Below are 21,455 nucleotides of genomic sequence, written 5' to 3'. Positions count from 1 at the left end.
GGTAATTGCTCAGGGCTTGTTTGGAGTGAAGCCAATTCAAAAGACAAGACGGACTCTCTTGAGAAGCGTGCAGCACCATGCTGGCTTTCACATTAAATCATAGTTTGTTTTACATTATGGTTTAATGTGGCATTAGAACTGGGCCATAATAATAATAATATTTTTTTTATTTATACCCCGCCCTTCCCGGTTCAAAAACCGGGCTCAGGGCAGCTAACGACAAATTTAAAACACTTTAAAACACTTTATTATAAAAGCAGCATAAAATACAGTATAAAAACATGAATAACAATAAAATTCAAAAATCAATTAGATAATCCCCAGGGCTAGCTGGCTGAATTGGTCCTACTTGGGCCAGCGAGGAGGCCAGGGGAGAATTAGCTGTGGGGTCTCAGAGCGGGTGATCTTCACAAAAGGCGAGGGGGAAGGAAGAGAAGGGAAATAAAAGATCAGGCTGAATTCAAATTAAAGGCCAGGTGGAATAAGACAGCTTCAGATAGATAGATATAGATAGATATCCATATGCTGATATCTTTGGGGCAGAGTGGTGGTTCTGCCCATCTCTGCTTTTGTTGGCAGCGTGAGGAGCTACTTCAGAGTAGTGGCCAAGAGACTGAGCTATGAGTCAGAATCTCACCCTTGCCATGAACACGGATCTCATGAAGTGACTTTAAACTAGTCACTCTGCCTCTGACTGAGGGTAATAATGATGATTAACAGGATTGCTCCAAGGATTACAGCAAGGTAATTCACGTGAAAACAATGATAAGAACATAAGACAACCTATCTGGATCAGGTCAGTATCCTGTGGTCACAGTGGTTGACCAGAGGACCGTGGGAAGCTTGCTGGCCAGATATGAGGGAAACATCAACGCTTCCCACAGACCCCACCTATGAGCAAAGCCATCATGGATCGTGGCCCTTGATAGCCACATCCTCCGTTAATTTGTCTAATGCTCTTTTAAAGCCACCCCAGCTTTTAAATGGTTCCACAAATGCAGTTCTGCCAAGGCGAGTGGACTTACGTGAAGACTTCAGGCCCCCATCCAGCAAGGTAGGTGAAGAGGCGTGGGGACAGGTCTCTGGCAGGGTTCATGGCACAGCCGCTGTTCCTGGCCATGGAAGACGTCAGCAGTATGATGACCAGGCCAATGGCAATGGGCTCCAGCCCCTTCGGCACAGGAAGGTTGCACGGGTCAAAAACGGCAAAAATGCCCAGGAGAAGGATGGCTGTCGACATCACCTGGTCAGTGAAAAGCAGGCAGATTCAGCTCAGGAGGTAGGAGCAGCCCAAGAAATTTGGGTACCAGAAAAGGGTACCTCCCCCATCCTGGCCAGGGAAGAAGGGGTGAATGAAGATCGACAACAGGAACAAGGGGCCGGGGGGGCGGCGAATATTGACATTGGGGTCTGCTGCCCCTGTGGATCCTGCCACCTGAAGCTGTCGCTTCACGGATTGGCCAGCCCTGGATGAAGTTTTACATCTGGATCCATTGTCTCAGTGGATCCTACCGCCTGAGGCAGTTGCCTTACTTGGCCTCATGGGTGGGCTGGCCCTGCCAGGAAGAAGTAATTTTTATTATTGAGGGAGTGCTCAGCCGCTCCCACAAAACTTTTAAAAGACTTCCCTTTAAAAAGCCACCACAGTTAGCAGCTGCCAGGGGCACTGCAGGCAGCCTCGCCAGCTGCCTATGCATATAGGAAAGGCCAGCTGAGGACATTGTGGGGTCCTTAGGAAGTGCAGGCACCTGGGGAGGCTGCAGACCACCAGAGAGATGGTTTGCAGAATTAAAAAGAGGATTCTCAACTACCTCAAAAGTAAGGTAAGCAGAACAAAATGCCCACACGCTGTAATTTTTGAATAAAACGTCTTATTAATTGATGTGAAATGTTTGACAAGAATGTAGAAGAAAATTTCAGCACAGCACCAGTGGCTTCAGCCCTCTCCCCTGCCCCCAAATGGTGGTAGAAAGGTTGCATGAGCAGAGCTGGCCCCAATGAGCCCTTGATACAGGACTACACCTGTGCCCAGTTTCCAGTACACAAGGTCGGAAAATCCCTAGCCCAAGACTTGGGGTGTGGGGAGGTCCTACAGAGACTTGGAGCCCCCAAAGGTGGTGAAGATTCCAGCTTCCTCATACCCAGTTTTACACCACAGTTCACCCAAAGGAAAGCTCTTTTGTGGGCAGACCCTAACGTTATTGCTCTCTTACTCCACTTTGTGCTGACCAGCTTCCAAATCCATTTTGCAGGGCTGGATAAATAAAATTGCCCTGGAATTTGGCACAGCTGGTTCCTGGGCAATGGGAATGTTATTCCAGCCCTAAAGTCCTGTTTTCACCCTATGCCTTCCCAGTGGCTCAGGCGTGTAATAGCAGTAGGGAGTCACCTTACCCCATATATGCCCGCTCAACTGCTTCAGGCTGCAGAACTGGCACTGTTACAGGTGCCACATCATATCCATTCCACGCACATACATAGTTCATCATTTAGTGTGGCAGAGCCTGCACTTCGGAACTCCCTGCCTATTGACACCAGGCAGGTGCTTTGCTTTACTCTTTTTGGCGCCTGCATAAAATGTTTTCGTTTAGGCAAGTCTCTCCAGTCAGGTAGAAGTTACATGTGTTTTATCTCTCTTTAGCCACTGTAGATTTCAATTCGTCTGTTTAATGTTTTTATATACGGTACTTGATTTTATGGGACGCGGGTGGCGCTGTGGGTTAAACCACAGAGCCTAGGACTTGCTGATCAAAAGGTTAGCGGTTCGAATCCCCGCAGCGGAGTGAGCTCCCATTGCTCGGTCCCTGCTCCTGCCAACCTAGCAGTTCGAAAGTGCATCAAAGTGCAAGTAGATAAATAGGTACCACTCCGGCAGGAACGTAAACGGCGTTTCCGTGAGCTGCTCTGGTTCGCCAGAAGCAGCTTAGTCATGCTGCCCACATGACCTGGAAGCTGTACGCTGGCTCCCTCGGCCAATAAAGCGAGATGAGCACCGCAACCCCAGAGTTGGTCATGACTGGACCTAATGGTCAGGGGTCCCTTTAGCTTTACTATACTTGATTTTAACTGTGTTTTCCCCGCCCCTCAGAGAATCTTAATCTTTTATTTTAATTTTATGTAGACTTCTTGTTTTACAATCAAGTGGTATATTTGTTAAATAAACACATGAAAGCACTTAACAGTGGAACCCTCAGCTCAGTCACTCCAGCTCCCTTAATCCTGCCTGCTAGATGCCCAGCTGAGCCACACAGGAGACAGGTTTAAATGGGTGAAATTACCTGATCTGAAAATCCATTTGCCACGGACAGATACTCCTCTGGGTAAGTCGCAAAAATATGTGCCGTTTTATTTACTCCTGTGACGGTCAACTTTCCCCCAGTGTAGAACATCAATAAATCTAAGGGGAAATGATGGTTAATAAATATTAAGCATTTAAACAGCATATTTCAGAGCACCTCATAGAAGGGAACTGCAGGTGCTTGGTACACACACACACACACACACACACACACACACACACACACATTAAAACCCTTCAGGTGGGGCACATTCCTGAACTAACCACTGTTCTCTCCTTGCGGGAGAGGGGAGATTTAATTACTCATTTCCTCTTTGCAGCCAGAGCAATTGCTGAGCATTTTTAATGTTTTTGTTTATTATAAATAATGATCAGAATTATTTTTTTATGACTGCAAAGAGGAGACCTAGAATTAAAGCCTTCCGCCATCCGCAGCAGGGAACAGGGGCTGACTGACTAAGGGTCAACCCAGGAATGTTGGCCATGGCAGAGAACAGGAGACAAGCAGGGGCAAAAGTCTCTTGAAAAGAAAGGGGCAAGGAGGAGCCTTCTAATTAAGGAGACAGATCCTCTGAAAAGAGGAGTTGGTTGCTAGTCCACATGGGACAAGAGGAGGCAAAAATTAACTAACTAATTAAGTAATTAATCTGTCACATCTGAAGAAAGGCAGGAAGGACTCACACACTTTGGCAGTAACCTTTTATAGATTTTCTGGGAATAAAACAAATGAGAGTGAACAACGAGTGAAGTTAATTGTGGAGAAAATGGCTTCAGTGGAAGCAAACCCCAGTCTGCAAACTTGGACTGCCCTCTCATACCCCCTCCAACATTTCTCCGATGAAAATAGGGACATCTCATTCCATAATGATGATTTTACTATTTATACCCCACACATCTTACTGGGTTGCCCCAGCTACTCTGGACAGCTTCCAACATATATAAAAACATAATACATTTAACATTAAAAAAAACTTCCCTATACAGTGGTACCTCGAGTTACATATGCTTCAGGTTACAGACTCTGCTAACCCAGAAATAGTACCTTGGGTTAAGAACTTTGCTTCAGGATGAGAACAGAAATTGTGCTCCGGCGGCGCGGCGGCAGCAGGAGGCCCCATTAGCTAAAGTGGTGCTTCAGGCTAAGAACAATTTCAGGTTAAGAACAGACCTCTGGAACAAATTAAGTTCTAACCCGAGGTACCACTGTACAGGATTGCCTTCAGACAGGTTGGGGGCAGGATAATGCCATATCCTCAAACATTTATCCAATGAAAATAGGGACATCCTAAGGAAAAGTGGGACATTCCAGGATCAAATCAGAAACTGGGACAGCTTCTCTAAATCCAGGACGTCCCTGGAAAATAGGGATACTTGGAGGGCTTGCCCTCTCCCTCCCGTCCTTCTCAGAAACATGCTTTTCTTTACCTCCCCCCACATGTATGTGTGTGTGTGTGTTGTTTAGTTCAGCATCAAGTCTGATGAAGCATGATTAGCATCCTAATAAGAAGAATAAAGTAAAGGTAAAGGGACCCCTGACCATTAGGTCCAGTCATGACCGACTCTGGGGTTGTGGCGCTCATCTCGCTTTATTGGCCGAGGGAGGCGGTGTACAGCTTCCGGGTCATGTGGCCAGCATGACTAAGCTGCTTCTGGTGAACCAGAGCAGCGCCATTTACCTTCCCGCAGGAGTGGCACCTATTTATCTACTTGCACTTTGACGTGCTTTTGAACTGCTAGGTGGGCAGGAGCAGGGACCGAACAACGGGAGCTCACCCCATCGCGGGGATTCGAACCGCCAACCTTCTGATCGGCAAGCCCTAGGCTCTGTGGTTTAACCCACAGCGCCACCCGCATCCCCTAATAAGAATATTAATTAATAAATGATATCCGCTACTGTTACTTCTGTTTGTGATTATCCCTGCAAAGTGGGTGGATACCAGCTTTCATATTTGATAGCTAAACCTTATTTCTGGGCAAAATCCCTTAAAAAGTATTGTTGCATGCCACCTCCATCTCTGAGTGTTGTGAGATTCCAGGGTTTCCAGGAACTTACCCAGGGTTCAGTTTCCTAAGAATGAGGGGGCAGTGGAGACTCTGGTGTCTTTAAGATATATGGCTTATTGACACACATATATACAACTTCACAGCATTAATACCCTGAAAGGTCTTGCTTCTCCCATAGTCACAGAATCTGATTCCAGCAGAGGTCAAGCATGGCTCTGACACCCAGCTTCTGCCTGCAGCCTGCTCTCAGCTCACACACCAGCCAAGTGGCGATGGGCAAAGACCCCCATTTGCCCACTAGTACAGATGTGGGTGGCGCTGTGGTCTAAACCACTGAACCTCTTGGGTTTGCCAATCAGAAGGTCGGCGGTTTAAATCCCCGTGACGGGGTGAGCTCTTGTTGCTCAGTCTCTGCCAACCTAGCAGTTCAAAAGCACATCAAAGTGCAAGTAGATAAATAGGTACCACTCCAGCGGGAAGGTAAACGGCATTTCCGTGCGCTGCTCTGGTTTGCCAGAAGCGACTTAGTCATGCTGGCCACATGATCCAGAAGCTGTCTGCAGACAAACACCGGCTCCCTCGGCCAATAAAGCGAGATGAGTACCGCAACCCCAGAGTCATCTGCGACTGGACCTAACGGTCAGGGGTCCCTTTACCTTTACAGACCACTAGGGTTATTAACGCAGGGACGCAGGTGGCGCTGTGGGTAAAACCTCAGCGCTTAGGACTTGCCGATCACATGGCCGGCGGTTCGAATCCCTGCGGCGGGGTGCGCTCCCGTCGTTCGGTCCCAGCGCCTGCCAACCTAGCAGTTCGAAAGCACCCCCAGGTGCAAGTAGATAAGTAGGGACCGCTTACCAGCGGGAAGGTAAACGGCGTTCCGTGTGCTGCGCTGGCTCGCCAGATGCAGCTTGTCACGCTGGCCACGTGACCCGGAAGTGTCTGCGGACAGCGCTGGCTCCCGGCCTATAGAGTGAGATGAGCGCACAACCCTAGAGTTTCTCAAGACTGGCCCGTACGGGCAGGGGTACCTTTACCTTTACCTTTTAGGGTTATTAACTCACAAAGAAACTTGCCTGACTAGTTCAACAATGGAATTCTCCATTCAATTTTAACCCTTGCTGGATCTACAAGGACCTCAGGAATTAGAAGGGATTCAGGCATTGTACTGACTGACCCCACAAACTCACAACACTATTTTCCATTGTCTACTAGCCTGTCATTTCAGTTTGGGCACCTCAAAACACATCCAATCTGGCAGGAACTACTTCTTATTATTTTTGGACTAGGGGGGAGTCAGAAGCTACCTTGAAATGACATGAGATTCCTACAAGAAATTTCAACTTCTGAGTGTTCGCCAAAAGGTTTCAACCTAAGCGTAACTTTGGTCTTTGTTGGGAAGTTTCATGAGGAGGAGGAGACTGGTCTCTTCCACTCACCATAGTTGATCCAATAGACAGCAGCTGCTCCAACAAATGCGCCAAGAAACTGTGCTACGACGTAAACAGGGAATTTAATCCATCTTATCTTCCCCGCCAGGCACATGGCAAAGGTAACGGCTGGGTTTATGTGACCACCTGAAAGAAGGAAGGTAGGGAGAAGAACAAGGGTTGGGAATAATTTTTAAATGCAAGTTTTTATGAATCAGATATTTCCCTTCAGTAGATTTATTTCTTACTTATCCATTGCATTTATATCCCACCTTTCCCCCCATGAAGTTCAAGGTGGTGTACATGATTCTCCCTATCTTTGTTTCATCCTCACAGCAACCCTGTGAGGTAGGTCAGGCTGAGAGGGAGAATGACGGACCCAAGGTCACCCAGTGGTTTCATGTCCTATCCTGACACTCTAATCACTACACCACTTCTACAACTAGAGGTTTGGTGAAATAGTACAGCCTATCATAGTACCAATACTTTGGCCACCTCATGAGAAGAGAAGCCTCCCTGGATAAGACCCTGATGTTGGGAAAGATGGAGGGCACAAGGAGAAGGGGACAACAGAGGACGAGGTGGTTGGATAGTGTTCTCGAAGCTACCAGCATGAATTTGACCAAACTGCGGGAGGCAGTGGAAGACAGGAGTGCCTGGCGTGCTCTGGTCCATGGGGTCATGAAGAGTCGGACACGACTAAACGACTAAACAACAACAAGAAATCATAGTACCAGCTTCATTTTGGGTGGCCGGGTGGATGATCCTTCTCCTGGTTCCATTCCAAGCCCAGTCCTTGGTGATTGTTCTGACACAGAAAGCCACAGACAGCTTGGAACCGAGGCATTTGATGGGTTGCCCTGAGCACCTGCCCAGACATGGTGATGGCTTTGGGCATGGGGAACACCCATTTAACTGTGCCACATCTGCTGAGCTCTTGCCTTGAGGCCACGCTGGCACCCGGATTGCAGAAGGCCCTTCCCCCTTAGTCTCATGTTAGACTGGCGCCAATCCTGCATGGCTTGTCAGCGCAAGTTAAAAGCAAATTTATCTTCCCACCTGCCTTTGTCTAAATTGGCACTGCTGGAGGAGGGCTGTGCCCTTGTTGAACTTAATGAATGAATGAATCTTTATTTGCATCATTGCCATCGGCCATAGCAATAAAACAACAATACGATATACAAAGAATAGAAATAAAAAGTCAATTATATAAAATACATTTTAGGGTTTTGAATCAATAGTCAAATAGTGGATCTTATTCTGATTGCCCCAGATAAAAATCTGTTGAACTTGTTGGTTTCCTGTTGCTACTGCTCTTTTAAGGTTCTGTTATGTTTTATTTATAATTTGGTTTTATTACATTCTAGGCATTATCAGTGCTTTTTTTTACCTAGAAAAAATGGTGCCAGTACTCACCACAAAGTTGTTACAGTAAGTGTCACATTTTTAACATGGGGGGGGGGCGCGAAGGTGCTGGGACTGTGTACCCTTGAGGACCCCCAGAAAAAAGCACTGGGCGTTATATTTTTTACATGATATCCTGCTCCAGGATTGGATTTTATGAAGAGCAGCCTAGAAATGCCTCCGATAGATAGATACATGCAAAGCAACCATAACTGAGGTGGTATACGGCCCCTGACTTTAATGAAATGTTTCTGATAACAGTGACCTTTGCCTGTCAAAGGGGAGCTGGGAAGAAGGGGCCCCTCTACGTGATCCCTCTGTTTGCTTGCACTGGGGGGTCAGGGTGTTATCTCAGGCACCCGAGAGCACCTCTGATGTATCATGAGCAGCAAACACAGATAACAAAAGTTGGATAAAGGCCAGCATTGTAATGTCTCCAAAATGGTGTGACCTGCGACGAGCCACGGGGGAGTTAATTCTGAACTTTGGATTATTTCTTCTTTCACATTCTTCATCTAAGGATTGATGTCTGCTGGTTCTATGTGCCGAAGAGGTGGCTTTTCAAATTTCCTTGCCTTTTGGTTTTCTTTTAATCTGAATGAACAATTTTCTTCTCTTTCAGCAATTGCAAATATGGGCAGCGCATGGTAAGGTTTGGAGTAAGGAATTCATTTACTTTGTCACGAGGCCTTGTCCATCACAGACCGTTCCTGTCAAAAGAATGATTGTGTCTCTTGCTATGGATTCAGCCATTGAGCAGCACTGATGTGAAATGATTGACTGGTATGTGAGTGAAATGAGGGAGGGGCCACATGCCAATGGTGGGCAGGGCCACAGGCAAAAAAGAGCGGGGCCAAGGGGAAGCGGACTTTATACAGTAGGCTGCATTCCAACCACACACAAGGCAGAGGCGTCCGTGCTGGACCTGTTCGCATTCTCTCCATCCTGCACTCAGGCAAGCATGAGGCGCTGGCCATTACTGTATTTTTTGCTCTATAAGACTCACTTTTTCCCTCCTAAAAAGTAAGGGGGAATGTGTGTGCGTCTTACGGAGTGAATGCAGGCTGCGCAGCTATCCCAGAAGCCAGAACAGCAAGAGGAATTGCTGCTTTCACTGCGCACCGATCCCTCTTGTTGTTCTGGCTTCTGAGATTCAGATTTCCCCCCCCCCTTGTTTTCCTCCTCAAAAAACTAGGTGCGTCTTGTGGTCTGGTGCGTCTTATAGAGCAAAAAATACGGTAATTCCAAGGAGGCATTCCAACCAGGCAAAAGCAGTTGAGGGGGGCAGAGAAGAGAACAGATGAGGCACTTGGCCTAGAAGCTCAGAGAAAGACTTCCAGGGCTGTCTTGATCTCTTGAGTTCGCTGTTCTCCACCCCTACCTAGCTCAGTCAGTCTGAAACATCCTGATAGTGTTGAGCTACTTGCAGAATGGAGAAGGGGAAGGGCTGGAGCTCAGGGGCAGAGGCCCTCATTTTGTAAAAAGAAGCTCCTGCGGCTAGGAACGATTTCCACTTGGGAGAGTGGCTGGAAGAACCATGGCTAGTCAGCTTAGGCAACCGTGGGAGAGATGGGTGGACCAGTGTCCTGACTCAGTATAAGGCTGTCCACTCTCTCTGGGCCTTGGAGCCCTACATGAGAAGAGGATAAGGATTGTGTTCCTCTCCTCCTTTTGCAGTGTGCTCCTGTGGGTTAAACTATAGAGCCTAGGACTTGCCAATCAGAAGGTCGGCAGTTCGAATCCCTGCGACAGGATGAGCTCCCGTTGTTCAGTCCCTGCTCCTGCCTACCCAGCAGATCGAAAGCACCTCAAAGTGCAAGTAGAGCAATAGGTACCGCTCCGGCGGGAAGGTAAACGGCGTTTCCGTGTGCTGCTCTGGTTCGTCAGAAGCGGCTTAGTCATGCTGGCCACATGACCCGGAAGCTGTATGCTGGCTCCCTTGGCCAATAAAGCGAGATGAGCAACCCCAGAGTCGGCTACGACTGGACCTAATGGTCAGGGGTCCCTTTACCTACATGCAAAATAGCCCTTGCTGAATGTGGACATCAAACATGAGCATTGAAACATAGAATTGTAGAGTTAGAACAGTGGTTCTCAAACTTTTTTCTCTGGGCCACACTTTCAGAATAAAAAATTGGTCATGCCACATGCTCACTCCCAGTCTACTGAGTCCATGAACCTCACCCTGGCCCATTATCTGCATGTGACCTTTGCAAAGCGGCAAGAAAACAGATGAGGCAAATATTTTGAAAAATGACACTTTGACAAGCAGGTGTCATTAGGTAGCCGTTTTCATTTGTGGCATGTTAGAAATTATGGCTTACACAGTGGCTCTTCTTCTTCACAAACTGTTGATAAGACTTCTGTGACGCTTCCTTTGTTGTTAAATGATGTGCAAATATGTTGTCCCAATCATTATCTTAGAAGAGGCACCCAGGAGAAAACGACTCTTCCAATATTGGTATTTGCTGTGTGCAGTTATTATAAATACTTGCATTAAAACAGAGTTTTAAAAATCTGCATCAGTGTGTGATAAGTTGACTAATCAACTGAAGTGTTGCAGCTTTGCACCAAATACTCCTGCTGGTGTGTGTGGGGGTGTGTGTGTGTCAACATTTAATTAGGAGTAGGAGAAAATGGAGATCACCATACAATCTGTGCATATGTGCATGAAAAAAATGGTGACGCATGGATTTGGAAAGGCAACATCTAAGTTGCAAATATTTAGTACAAAAGCCATTAAAAATGCCATCAAAACAGAAGCCCTGTTTCCCCCCCTGAATTTTGCAAATACAATTTCTTACAAATCTTGGCTGTTTCTGAACATTTTGGATTACCTTTTAAATCCACAATTTATTTTCTTTCTTTCTTTCTTTCTTTCTTTCTTTCTTTCTTTCTTTCTTTCTTTCTTTCTTTCTTTCTTTCTTTCTTTCTTTCTTTCTAACACAGTTTACCACCAGCTCTCTTCTGAATTACTTCTCCTTTGATAACTCCAACTGGAGGTTCCACCAGGACCAGCAAAGGCACGTCTTCCTCCCTCCCCCACCCATGGATTCTTTTTGTGAATTCCTCCTGGATGGTTTCCACATCCAACCCCACAGCATCATATTGCAGATTATTTTCCAGTGAGTCACCCATTATAATGTGGATGCCCTTCTTGGTATTATTCCCGCATTTTTTTCTTATGCAACAGGGGTGTTTTTTGTTTGTTTTCTTTGTTCCCAAGGGGCAACACTTGCCTGCTGTCTTTAATTTAAATCAATCCACTCATTTTCAATGGATTGATGTAGCCAGTTAATTGATTACACAGTGCAGCCTTACTAAATATTTTCACTGTTGTAGACACTATGAAAATAGCCATAAGATTTGTACTGTATAACATTTTCAAGTGTTCAAAGTGCTTCATTCACTGTTACTTACAGAAGCTCTGAAATAGACCTCACAACAACCCTGTAAGGTAAATCAGGATCATTATCCCACCCTCTTTATTACAAAAGGGGGGCTGAGCGGAGAAAGGGGGCTTTGGCTAAGGCCACTGAGTTTTCTTATGGCAGAGATAAGATGAAAGCTCTGAACCTCCTGATCTGTAGTCTAGTTTCTTAGCCACCACTCCATCCCACCAGCTCTCCTCCAACTTCTTTAGCAACACGGTGAAAATGTCAGCTTACCAGAAACACCTCCGGCGATATAGATGGCGATAGTGACAGCCATGGCAAAGCCAAGGGATATCATTGGTGCTCCACCCAATTCACCTCTGCTAAGGACAGACTGCGCAACCGCGCCACATCCCAGGGCCTGCAGTTTGGGAGAGAGGGAGAAAGAAAGAGAGGAAGGGTGGGTGTACGCTCATGGTTTATAATGTTAAGGAAGGGTTAAGGAATGGTTTTCACAATGTAGTTGAACACGTTACGTTCTGCTTTGAACGGTGATAAAACATTATTAAAATGTGACACTAGAGGGTGCTGCAGAGTAATCAGGAACCAGCAATAGGCAAAGTGTGTTTTGATGATTAAAACAGGTAAGAAATGCTTTTAATTTACAAGTAGGCCCTGTGAAGTTTTTTAAGGATATATCTAATATTGTTCTATTAGCATGAAATACCGTATTTTTCGCTCCATAAGACACACGTGACCATAAGACGCACCTAGTTTTTTGAGGAGTAAAACAAGAAAAAATATAGTCTGAACAAAACAGTGGATGTATGATTTTTGTGGTTCATGCTGTGGCCACAGACATGTGATTTGACAGTGAGTTTGGGGTAGCCCAATGCAAAAATCCTGAGGATCCATGTGGATCCATGCCTTGTAACCATGTTTTTGCGCCATTGCAGCCCCACGAAACAGTGGGTGTGTGGGTTTTTGGGTGCAGGCTGTAGCCATGGACATGCTATGTGATCTGATGGTAAATTTGGGGTGACCCAATGCAAAAATCCTGAGGCTCCAGGGACCACGCATTTGCTCCATAAGATGCACAGACATTTCCCCTTACTTTTTAGGAAGAAAAAAGTGCGTCCTATGGAGTGAAAAATACGGTAGGTCAGTGTAGACCCAGTCAGAGGGAGAAAAAAGCATGCTGGTTGCAATCTGCAGCACTGTTTTTGGAAGGCCGGGCAGCCAGAATTTCATCCTCTTGCCAAGATGCTAAAAAATGGGCACATCACCTGCAAGTGTACTTCTGCATGGATCTTTTTTTAAAACCTCTTTTCCCATCAAAGGCATGTTGTGCATATCGCATACATCCTTTGTCATTAAAACAAAAAAATGAAGTCAGTTCTTCTGAATACCTTGTTCCTCTTGACAGGGTGGAGAATTTTCGGAAAGGGCTACTCATTATTTGCAAACGCAAACTTTAACTTAAGCATTATTTGATTAACTGGCATATTTTAATTGGTGAGTCTGCAGAGGAAGGAGGACACAGGTTTTTGGGGGGAGATTTTGGTTCCGGCATCTTAAAAATTCACCTATTTTTAGGTTTTGGTGGTATGCAAATATATTTCAGCTTTAGTCAATTGATTGATCAAAAGACTGCATTTTAATCTACTTCGAATTGTTTAATCTATTGTCAAGCCTTAGAAAAAGCTATATGAAGCAAATAAAAGTGAAACCTGACCCTTTTAGCCAGCTTAAAAGCTTCCTTGGGAAATGAAAGGGGAAGTGGAGAGGCCAGGAAATCCTGGTGCCAAGGTCAACCGAGAAAAATACAGTTTAAAATGAGAGATCCTCTATAAACCATTTGGTTTCTCTGGTAATTTATCTTCCCCCAGCCCCACCCTGACACTAAACATTTCATGAGAATTTAGTCTGTTTTATTAGATGTCAGTGGAACCCATTCCTCTTTGGGGGTCTCCTCACGACCCACATTCAGGGTATTATTAATGGACTCCACTATAAAAACGTCCCTTCTCACGTTCAAACTTCTGCCCAGTTCAGAGCAGCCCCAAAGCATGGAATTCTCTGTAAAACTGGGCTGCATTTCACTTCCTTAAATGTTGTGAAAACAAGGGTGAATTTGACATTTCCTTCCCTAACTACAAGCAGTGACTCAGACTTCTTTTCCTCCGTAAAAACAATAGCAGAGCTTCTCTTTGTGGCAAATGTTGAGTCCAGAGGGGTGGGAATGGGGCTGCTATTAGGGATGGCAAGGAGGGTTTTAGTTTGTTTCAGCTACCAAATTTACACTTCCCCAAACAATACACAAATCACAACACAGACACCCTTTGAAATTTACACTTCTCTGAATTTTGCAGTTTAGATATCTGACAAAAATGAATGCGTACAAAGCTGTGTATAAAATGCATATATTGGTGAAAATGACATAAAATGTATTTTTAAAAAATGCACACAAGATGAATTTATTAAGAGTAATGCCCACTGAAACACTGACAATTTTTCATGGGACTTTTTTGCAAACACACACACACACACTGATACGGAAATGTAATCAACTAAATTTTAAGTTTGGGGAAATGAGAAACTGAAGAGAATCCATAGTTGTTGCTGTGGACACAAAACCACCCTACATGCCCAAGCAATTCCATGCTATAATTTGAGGCTGCCCTGTTTTCAGGGGTGCTACTGACACGGTATATGGCCTGAGATCCACACTTCTGATGCTGCACCACAGAATCCTTTGTGACATTGCAAGAGAGCTCCCATTCATTTCACTGATGGTTGTGCAAGAGAAATTGCAGGTGGCGAGAGGTGAGGAGATGCAGCGCCACGTGGATTGTCCCACTCAGGCACAGGGAAATTGGCATAATCTGAATAAACCAGCCCCTCTTTGCTGACTTTGTCAGATGCTGGCCTGGCAGTTATGCCCCACACAATTCCCCCCTGCTCCATTTCCTTGTATTATGTGACATTACCCAAGTGGCAACCTGATACGCAGATAATCTCTTCTCGGGTGGTTTGGATTGTGCTTGTATAACACTTACTTTCCCTCTTCACTGTAGAAGAAAAAAAAAGGCAATTTCCTTCTTTGTCTCCTGAAGTCATTTACTCTAGAGTAGCCTGTCTTGCAACAAGGGACGCGGGTGGCGCTGTGGGTTAAACCACAGAGCCTAGGACTTGCTGATCAGAAGGTTGGCGGTTCGAATCCCCGCGACGGGGTGAGCTCCTGTTGCTCGGTCCCTGCTCCTGCCAACCTAGCAGTTCGAAAGCATTTCAAAGTGCAAGTAGATAAATAGGTACCGCTCCGGCGGGAAGGTAAACAGCGTTTCCATGCGCTGCTCTGGTTCACCAGAAGCGGCTTAGTCATGCTGGCCACATGACCCGGAAGCTGTACGCTGGCTCCCTCGGCCAATAAAGCAAGAAGAGGGCCACAACCCCAGAGTCGGTCACGACTGGACCTAATGGTCAGGGGTCCCTTTACCTTTACTAGCCTGTCTTGCACTGGCTAAACCAGCAGATGGCTGTCACAACTCAGCTCTGCTCCAAAGGCGGGGAGGACAATAGAGAAACCAACCAGGGCATGACAGAAGTCACTACACTGTGGTGGTTCTCCCTGACACCTATAAAACAGCCTTTGTCAACCTGGTGCCCTCTAAATGTTTTGGACTACAACTCCCATCCAGTGGTGTAGCGTGGGTTGTCAGCACCCAGGGCAAGGCAAGTAATTTGCGCCCCGTAACCCATGGATTTGCGCCCCCTCACCCTAACCCCCAGATGTTGCGCCCGGTGCGGCCAGCCCTCCCTGCACCCCCCACACTACGCCACTGCTCCCATCAGCCCCAAGCTGCAGGGACACTGCAGTTCAAAACAACAGATTGGTGCATGTGGCTCTCCAAGGTTACTGGGCCAGGCTTGTTGCTGGGGCGGCCTGGCTCTCCTGGGCTCTCCTGGGCCTCCACTCTGCTTGGCAGGAGCTATGGCTGGCAAATCTGTACCTTTTTGCCCTCACTCCCCAGTTCTCATTATCCTTGCCGTTTGATTTTCTGCCCAGCGATAAATAAGAAAGATGGAAGCTATTAACCGAAAGCTTAGCTTGGCAGCCTGTGAGGATGGCCGCCTGGGCCGCCTCTGCCAAAAAGCCCTTGCCTCACAAGACACCGGATCCTTGTTTGTGTCTGGAAGGTGGCTAACCTCACATGGAGGAAAACAGTTCTCCCTCGGAGGAGGGAGCAGCTCCCTTATCCCCTAGGAAGTTGCCGTGTTTCATCGGCAGCCCACTCATATGGGAGATTAAAGACCGGTGTCTTTTTCTTTCAGCTACTTTCAGGAAGTATGTATTAGTGTTTCCAAGATACATAAATATGACTTTCCAGTATAAATAGGGTTTTTCTAAGAGGTCTGGGCCCTCAGCTTTTGGAAGAACAGGGCCTCCCTGGGTGGCCTCCGCCAGGCTGGTAATTCTTTTGGCCTCCATTCTCACTTCGTTAAATGGGGATTAGAGAGACAGCTACCCTACACTTGGGATCCGCCTTTGCCAGAGGATGTTTGATGTTAGTGAAGCTGACTAGAAACTGAGGCAGAAATGTCTGATAATAAATAAAGTCACCTTAAGAAAGGCATTTGGGGCTGGATTAATGAATAAGCTAAGGGTGATTTAGAGTCCTGGATAAATTGTCTTATGACAAGGAAAGGCCCATTCATTTTATCCCATTATCAACTTTGGTCTAACAGGTGTGGTAGGTTTTTTGGGAAACCACAGAAATATTCAAAACGTATTTAACCAGAGATCATAGAATGATAGAGTTGGCCTTGTAAGCCACTTAGTAGAGTGCATTGCAAAAAATGAGAATCCTCATTATTATGTATTTTTACATGGCTGTCTATTTGTATATATTTTATAAAAAATTATATGTATGTTTTATGATGGCCTATATTTGTAATGCCTAATAAAGTTTTGGTGAAGTTAGTAAGCATTGCAAGAAAAGGACAACGATTTGCATACATTGGCATGTGCATAGATGCAAATTTTGAAATAACAACATAAATGAAAAAGAGATACAATATATCTCACCATAGAGGGGCTTCCCATATGACCCTTATGGCCACTTCCATTTTATGGTAGGATTGCTATACATCTAGAATTTCCCAGACATAGACGATATTCTGCTCTTGCTAGGAGCGTCTGGGCAGAAATTGCTTTAATGTCCAGGAAAACCCGGCTGTATGGCAGCCCTATTCTATGGATTTTCACCTTTTTAAATATGGCAACCCTATTCTATGGATGTTCTTGGACTCCAGCTCCCATCAGCTCCTTCTGTATGCTCCTGGCCAGGAATGATGGGAGACCCAGTGTGGCACAGTGGTTAGGGTGCTGGACTAGGACCTGGGAGACGGGGCTTCAATCCTTGCTCAGCCATGAAACTCACTGGGTGTGAACTTGGGCCAGTCATAGCCTCTTAGCCTAATAATAGAGGACACAATTGATTCAGCAGTGCAGAAATGCCTGAATGAGTGAACATGCTGTCCAAATGATGGTGGGGTGACTGTGTACACACCATAGGCAACAACTGTGCTCTCTTTTCACCTTCAGCTGTTTCAAAAACTGCCATCCATCTGCAGCCTAGCAAGAGAGCAATCTGAGAAATATCCTCTGCAACATTGCCAGGGGGCTGGGGAGCACGGCCTGCAGCTGGCCGTGCGGACATTAACAATGACTGATACGTGGTGAGGTTTGACCCATTTCTCTTGGTGCAGGTGACACATAACTCTCTGGTAAAGTACTGAATTGGCTGGACAACTAAGTGGCTCTTCCTTGATAATTAGTTATATATTTATCGTTTCTCTGCTGCATATTAGAAGGTAATCAAACTTGCAGTAATAAAATGGGCCAGATCCATTATTCCATAGGTCTCCAAGGAACACAATCAATACCCTTTCAGGTTCAAATGGATTTCCCTTCATTTGGTTTCAGGCCCAAGTTTAATTTATATATTAAAAAAGCAGCTTGGAATTAAAGATGGCCATTTAAGTACTCAAAAACTGTGGATGTAAGCCATACCAAGATTGCTTTTTCAAAGACCGCTTCCATTCAAATGGCAGAATGTGAGATTATTGCTCAATCACAAAATGTATGTTCCATAAGGCGATAGCCAAACTCTATACATTTTAAAGCTTTTAAAATTCATAAAGATCTGGTTCTAATTGCACATGGAAAATGAAACCTGTACACTCAAAACATTATGACTGTGTTTTTGTAAAAAAGAAAGAAAGAAAGTTTTTACATGTAAAAACATTAAGTAGGAATAGAAGTGTTAAAATAGTAAATAGAAAAGGAACTGGCTGTATTTTCTCATGTGGATGAGTTCTGATGGTTTGTGCCTGGGTGCTAAAACCCATTTTTATAGACAGACAAGCATTACAAGGAGTTGGAAAATGACCACTGTGCACTATGTTGGCCATGAGTCCCACAATCAGAACAGCAAGGAAGCTTTGTTATACATTGTCTTGACATTATATCCCAGATTAAAGTCTCATCCTTACTCCGAAAATAGGTGGAAGTGGTTACCTGCCGTTTACCATCACAACAATCAGGTGAGATAAATTGGGCTGGGAGGGAAAGAGGCTTGATTCACAGGTGCCAAATCAGGGTTGATTAAACTATGGTTTCTTAATTGTTCATTTGTTTGAACCCTGCTCAGCAGCTGAACTATGGTTTGTTTACTGGTAACAAACTGTGATCTAAAGCCATGATTTGCTCTTGGCTTACAGATTTTGGTTTTTATTAAAGAACATAAGAAGAGCCTGCTAGATCAGGACAGCGGATCATCTAGTGCAGTATCCTGTTCTCACAGTGGCTTCCATATGCCTGTGGGACACCCGCAAGCGGGACCTGAACACAAGACCACTCTCCCCTCCGGCAGCCTCTGGCAACTGGTATTCAGAAGCATGCTGCCTCCAAGCATCTTTCAACTGTGGCCTGGTGTTGCGCATGGATCCAGCACCCTTCCTTAACCATGGTTTCTTTGACCACCCCATCTCACATGCTCACCAAACAACAAAAGCACTTGGCAAGAGCAGCTGGGAAACCAACCCAACCCAAGCTTTCTGGTATGTTGAAATGATAGCTCAGTTGGTAGAGCATGAGACTCAAGATCATGGGTTCGAGCTCCATGTTGGGCAAAAGATTCTTGCTTTGCAGGCGGTTGGACTAGAATCACCCTTGGGATCCCTTCCAACTCTCCAGTTCTATTCCAGTTCATTATTCTACTGGCACCCAAAAATCCAGAGGTGGCCTAATAGTAATGAATCACAGGATACTGGAGTAGGCAACAGCTGGTCTCCCCTGCTAAGAGGAGGGTGGCTGATTTAAGCTGGATGAGTGTGAAGAGGAAAACAGCAGTTTGGGTTGTCTGAGGGAGAGAGAGGGGAGAGAAGGCTGTGATCTGGCTGAGGATCTGATCTGGGTTCACAGATCTGCAGCTTTTCAGGCGTGCCTCCCGTGGGCCTCCACTTACGCTCTGCCTGCAAATTTGTAATTAAAGTGAGTATTTCAAAAGTGCCCCATGCCATTTGCAGTGCTCTAAATTGCATCGGAAGGAAGCCAAACTCAGGCATTGCAGGAGCTTCTCAATATTCTGGGAAGTGGAGAATGTCCCTCAGCTGAGAGTACGAAATGGGAAAAGTAAACATCCACAGCAGGAGCCTTCACCAACTTGGCGCTCTCCAGATGTTTTGGACTACCACTCCCATCAGCCCCAGATGAGACTGATAGGCAGAAACAGAAGGGGGGCGCCAGGTTGCTGAAGGCTGGACCACTTTCATCTCTCTGAATTGAAACGATTGTCTGCCTTCAGCCATTCTGCTCTACATCTGCTGGGTAAAATGGAAACACTGGACAGCTTGTTACGATGGGGTGAAAGCACCAGCAACTTTAGAGCCACACCCATTGATAGCCTCTAGAGATCTTTCCCAGCTATCACACGGGGTTTTTTGTTTCTTTATAAAATAAATCACACTAAGGAGGGCGCTTGATCATGTCATTGTCCAGGGCTGTCCTTCCTATTTAACCTCCAGACAGGCGCTCACACAGACTGCATTTTCTGGCCTCCAGGGGACTGTCAGGGTGGTTATTTTAGTCTGGATGTGATTCCCTGGAAAACGTGCCACCCTCGCCTCTTCTCCAGCCTTATCTCCAGCCTCTCCAAGTGCCGGAAAGTGGCAGCCCCCCTTTTCAGCAGCCCTCAGCCAACACATCTGCAATGCGAGTCGCCACTGTTCTGCATCTACAATTCCTGGCTACATCTTGACTGGACCCCTCAGGGACTGAAACTGGGCCATAGTGGAGCTGCCAGTTGCTGGCACGCCAGAGACAAGACAAAGGCAGGCGCTTGGGCAAGAGTGACCTGCTCTGACCAGGACTGGGGAGCTTGAACAGAAAAGGGAGAGCAAAGGGTGCTGTCCCTTGCTTGCTGTTGCCTCTGGGTCCAGCCAACCAGATCCGAGGGATGTCCTTCTCCTTGGCCAGATCCTGTATTTCTGTCTTGGCAAACACTCCTTTTCTCTCCTCTCCCCCGCCTTGAGCATCTGATTCATTTCAAATACCTGTAGCTTGCTTTTCCATTTCAAATAAAGTTCCCAAAATGAGTTGCAATAATTTGAAGAATCAAAGGAAGTCAAGCAGAATACCAGCTCGTCAGATTGCAGTGCAATAAGAAGCACCACCAGTCAGACCTCCCTTTATACAATGTCAGGAGCTGGAATCAGGAGCAGGTCAGTAATAAAACACCCAGCGTCAATTAACTCTATTCAAAGAAACCAAAAACAGTGCAGGCCTAGTGATCACAGCAACTCTTCCCAGTAGGTCTTGCCCCAGTTGTGAGGACTGAAGGTCCCCGACTCCCCACCGCTCTCTAAGACTCTCTCCCAGGTCCTTCCGCAGCAACCGGAGGCTCCTCCATATCGTCTTTCTTTGCTCCACCCTCTTCATTCCTTTTTGTGTTCTGGGAGACAAGGTGGGAGGGGAGCTGGTCACAGCAGGAGGGGAAGACTTCCTGGCTTCTTCAGAAGCCTGCCTGACCTACTCTTGGCCCCCTTCCTCTCCAGCCTCTGCTTCTGCTTTTGAGTCAGAATGCTCTCTGCCCCAGCCTCTTCCAGCTCATTGAACCCTGTTACATCTTCAGCTCCTGACACCTTCTCCTCCCAGTCTTCTCCCTCTGACCACTCATTGTTGTCCCACCACCAATCCCCTGGCTCTGAGCCTTGGGGTTCCCCTGGGGGTTCCCTTGAGGGTTCCCCACCATTTCTCTGCATCCAGCCAGTCCATGGCATAGGATCCCCAAGAAGCAGCCATCTTGGGAAGGACCTAGAGAAGGGCCTGTGCTGAAAATTCTAGTTCTCAGACATGTTCAGATAGGAGAAGAGGACCTCCCAGCATTTGTTGTATGCAAAGGGAAGAGGTATTGTGTTTCCTCCAGAGGTGGTGGTGGTTGCCATCTGTGACACAATTTCAATGGTGCAGGTCTCAGATTGGGTGGGGAGGGAGACCCCCCCCAGGTTTCTCCTGCTCCAGGCAGCTGCTGCCTAGATTGCTGACTACCCCACATCAGAGGATCACAGGGGCTGGCAGGCTGCAAATCATGGGCAGCAAAGCCATGCCAGACTATGATTACTTCTGCATTCCAGGGTTCTCTTGCTATCTGGGCCAAGCATCAGCCACCTCCATCCTGGCTCTTGTCACCCCTTGCCTTCAGCTCTCAGTTTACCCTCCTTTAGCCCTGTAGTTTCTCAGTCATGGACACTCTGTGATGTCCCCTCCCTGCATAGGCAAATAAATGTTCACTAGCTGTGCTAACAAAGCTCCCCCCCCTGCTTTCCTAACCTTTGACCTTTGTCTGTGCAGTTTGTTGTCTTCTGGTGTCTGTTTGATGTTGT

The 21,455-nt window shown here is 46.3% G+C and overlaps 1 protein-coding gene across 2 annotated transcripts in view; it reads right to left on the bottom strand.

The window, feature by feature from the left end:
* AQP9 (aquaporin 9) overlaps window positions 1–21,455 on the bottom strand; it is a 28,811-nt gene that overhangs the window by 3,755 nt on the left and 3,601 nt on the right. For both annotated transcript variants that reach the window (XM_081887820.1, XM_081887819.1), the window contains 4 exons: window positions 11,805–11,931; window positions 6,742–6,879; window positions 3,279–3,397; window positions 1,026–1,243 (listed from right to left, as the gene is read on the bottom strand). In XM_081887820.1, the coding sequence (XP_081743946.1) occupies window positions 1,026–1,243; window positions 3,279–3,397; window positions 6,742–6,879; window positions 11,805–11,931 (602 nt within the window). The remainder of the gene's footprint in view (window positions 1–1,025; window positions 1,244–3,278; window positions 3,398–6,741; window positions 6,880–11,804; window positions 11,932–21,455) is intronic.

The sequence above is a fragment of the Podarcis melisellensis genome (genome assembly GCF_964234715.1).
Source record: "Podarcis melisellensis genome assembly, chromosome: 14".
In the NCBI taxonomy this organism is placed as follows: Eukaryota; Metazoa; Chordata; class Lepidosauria; order Squamata; family Lacertidae; genus Podarcis; species Podarcis melisellensis.
This window is presented reverse-complemented; position numbering and strand designations above follow the sequence as displayed.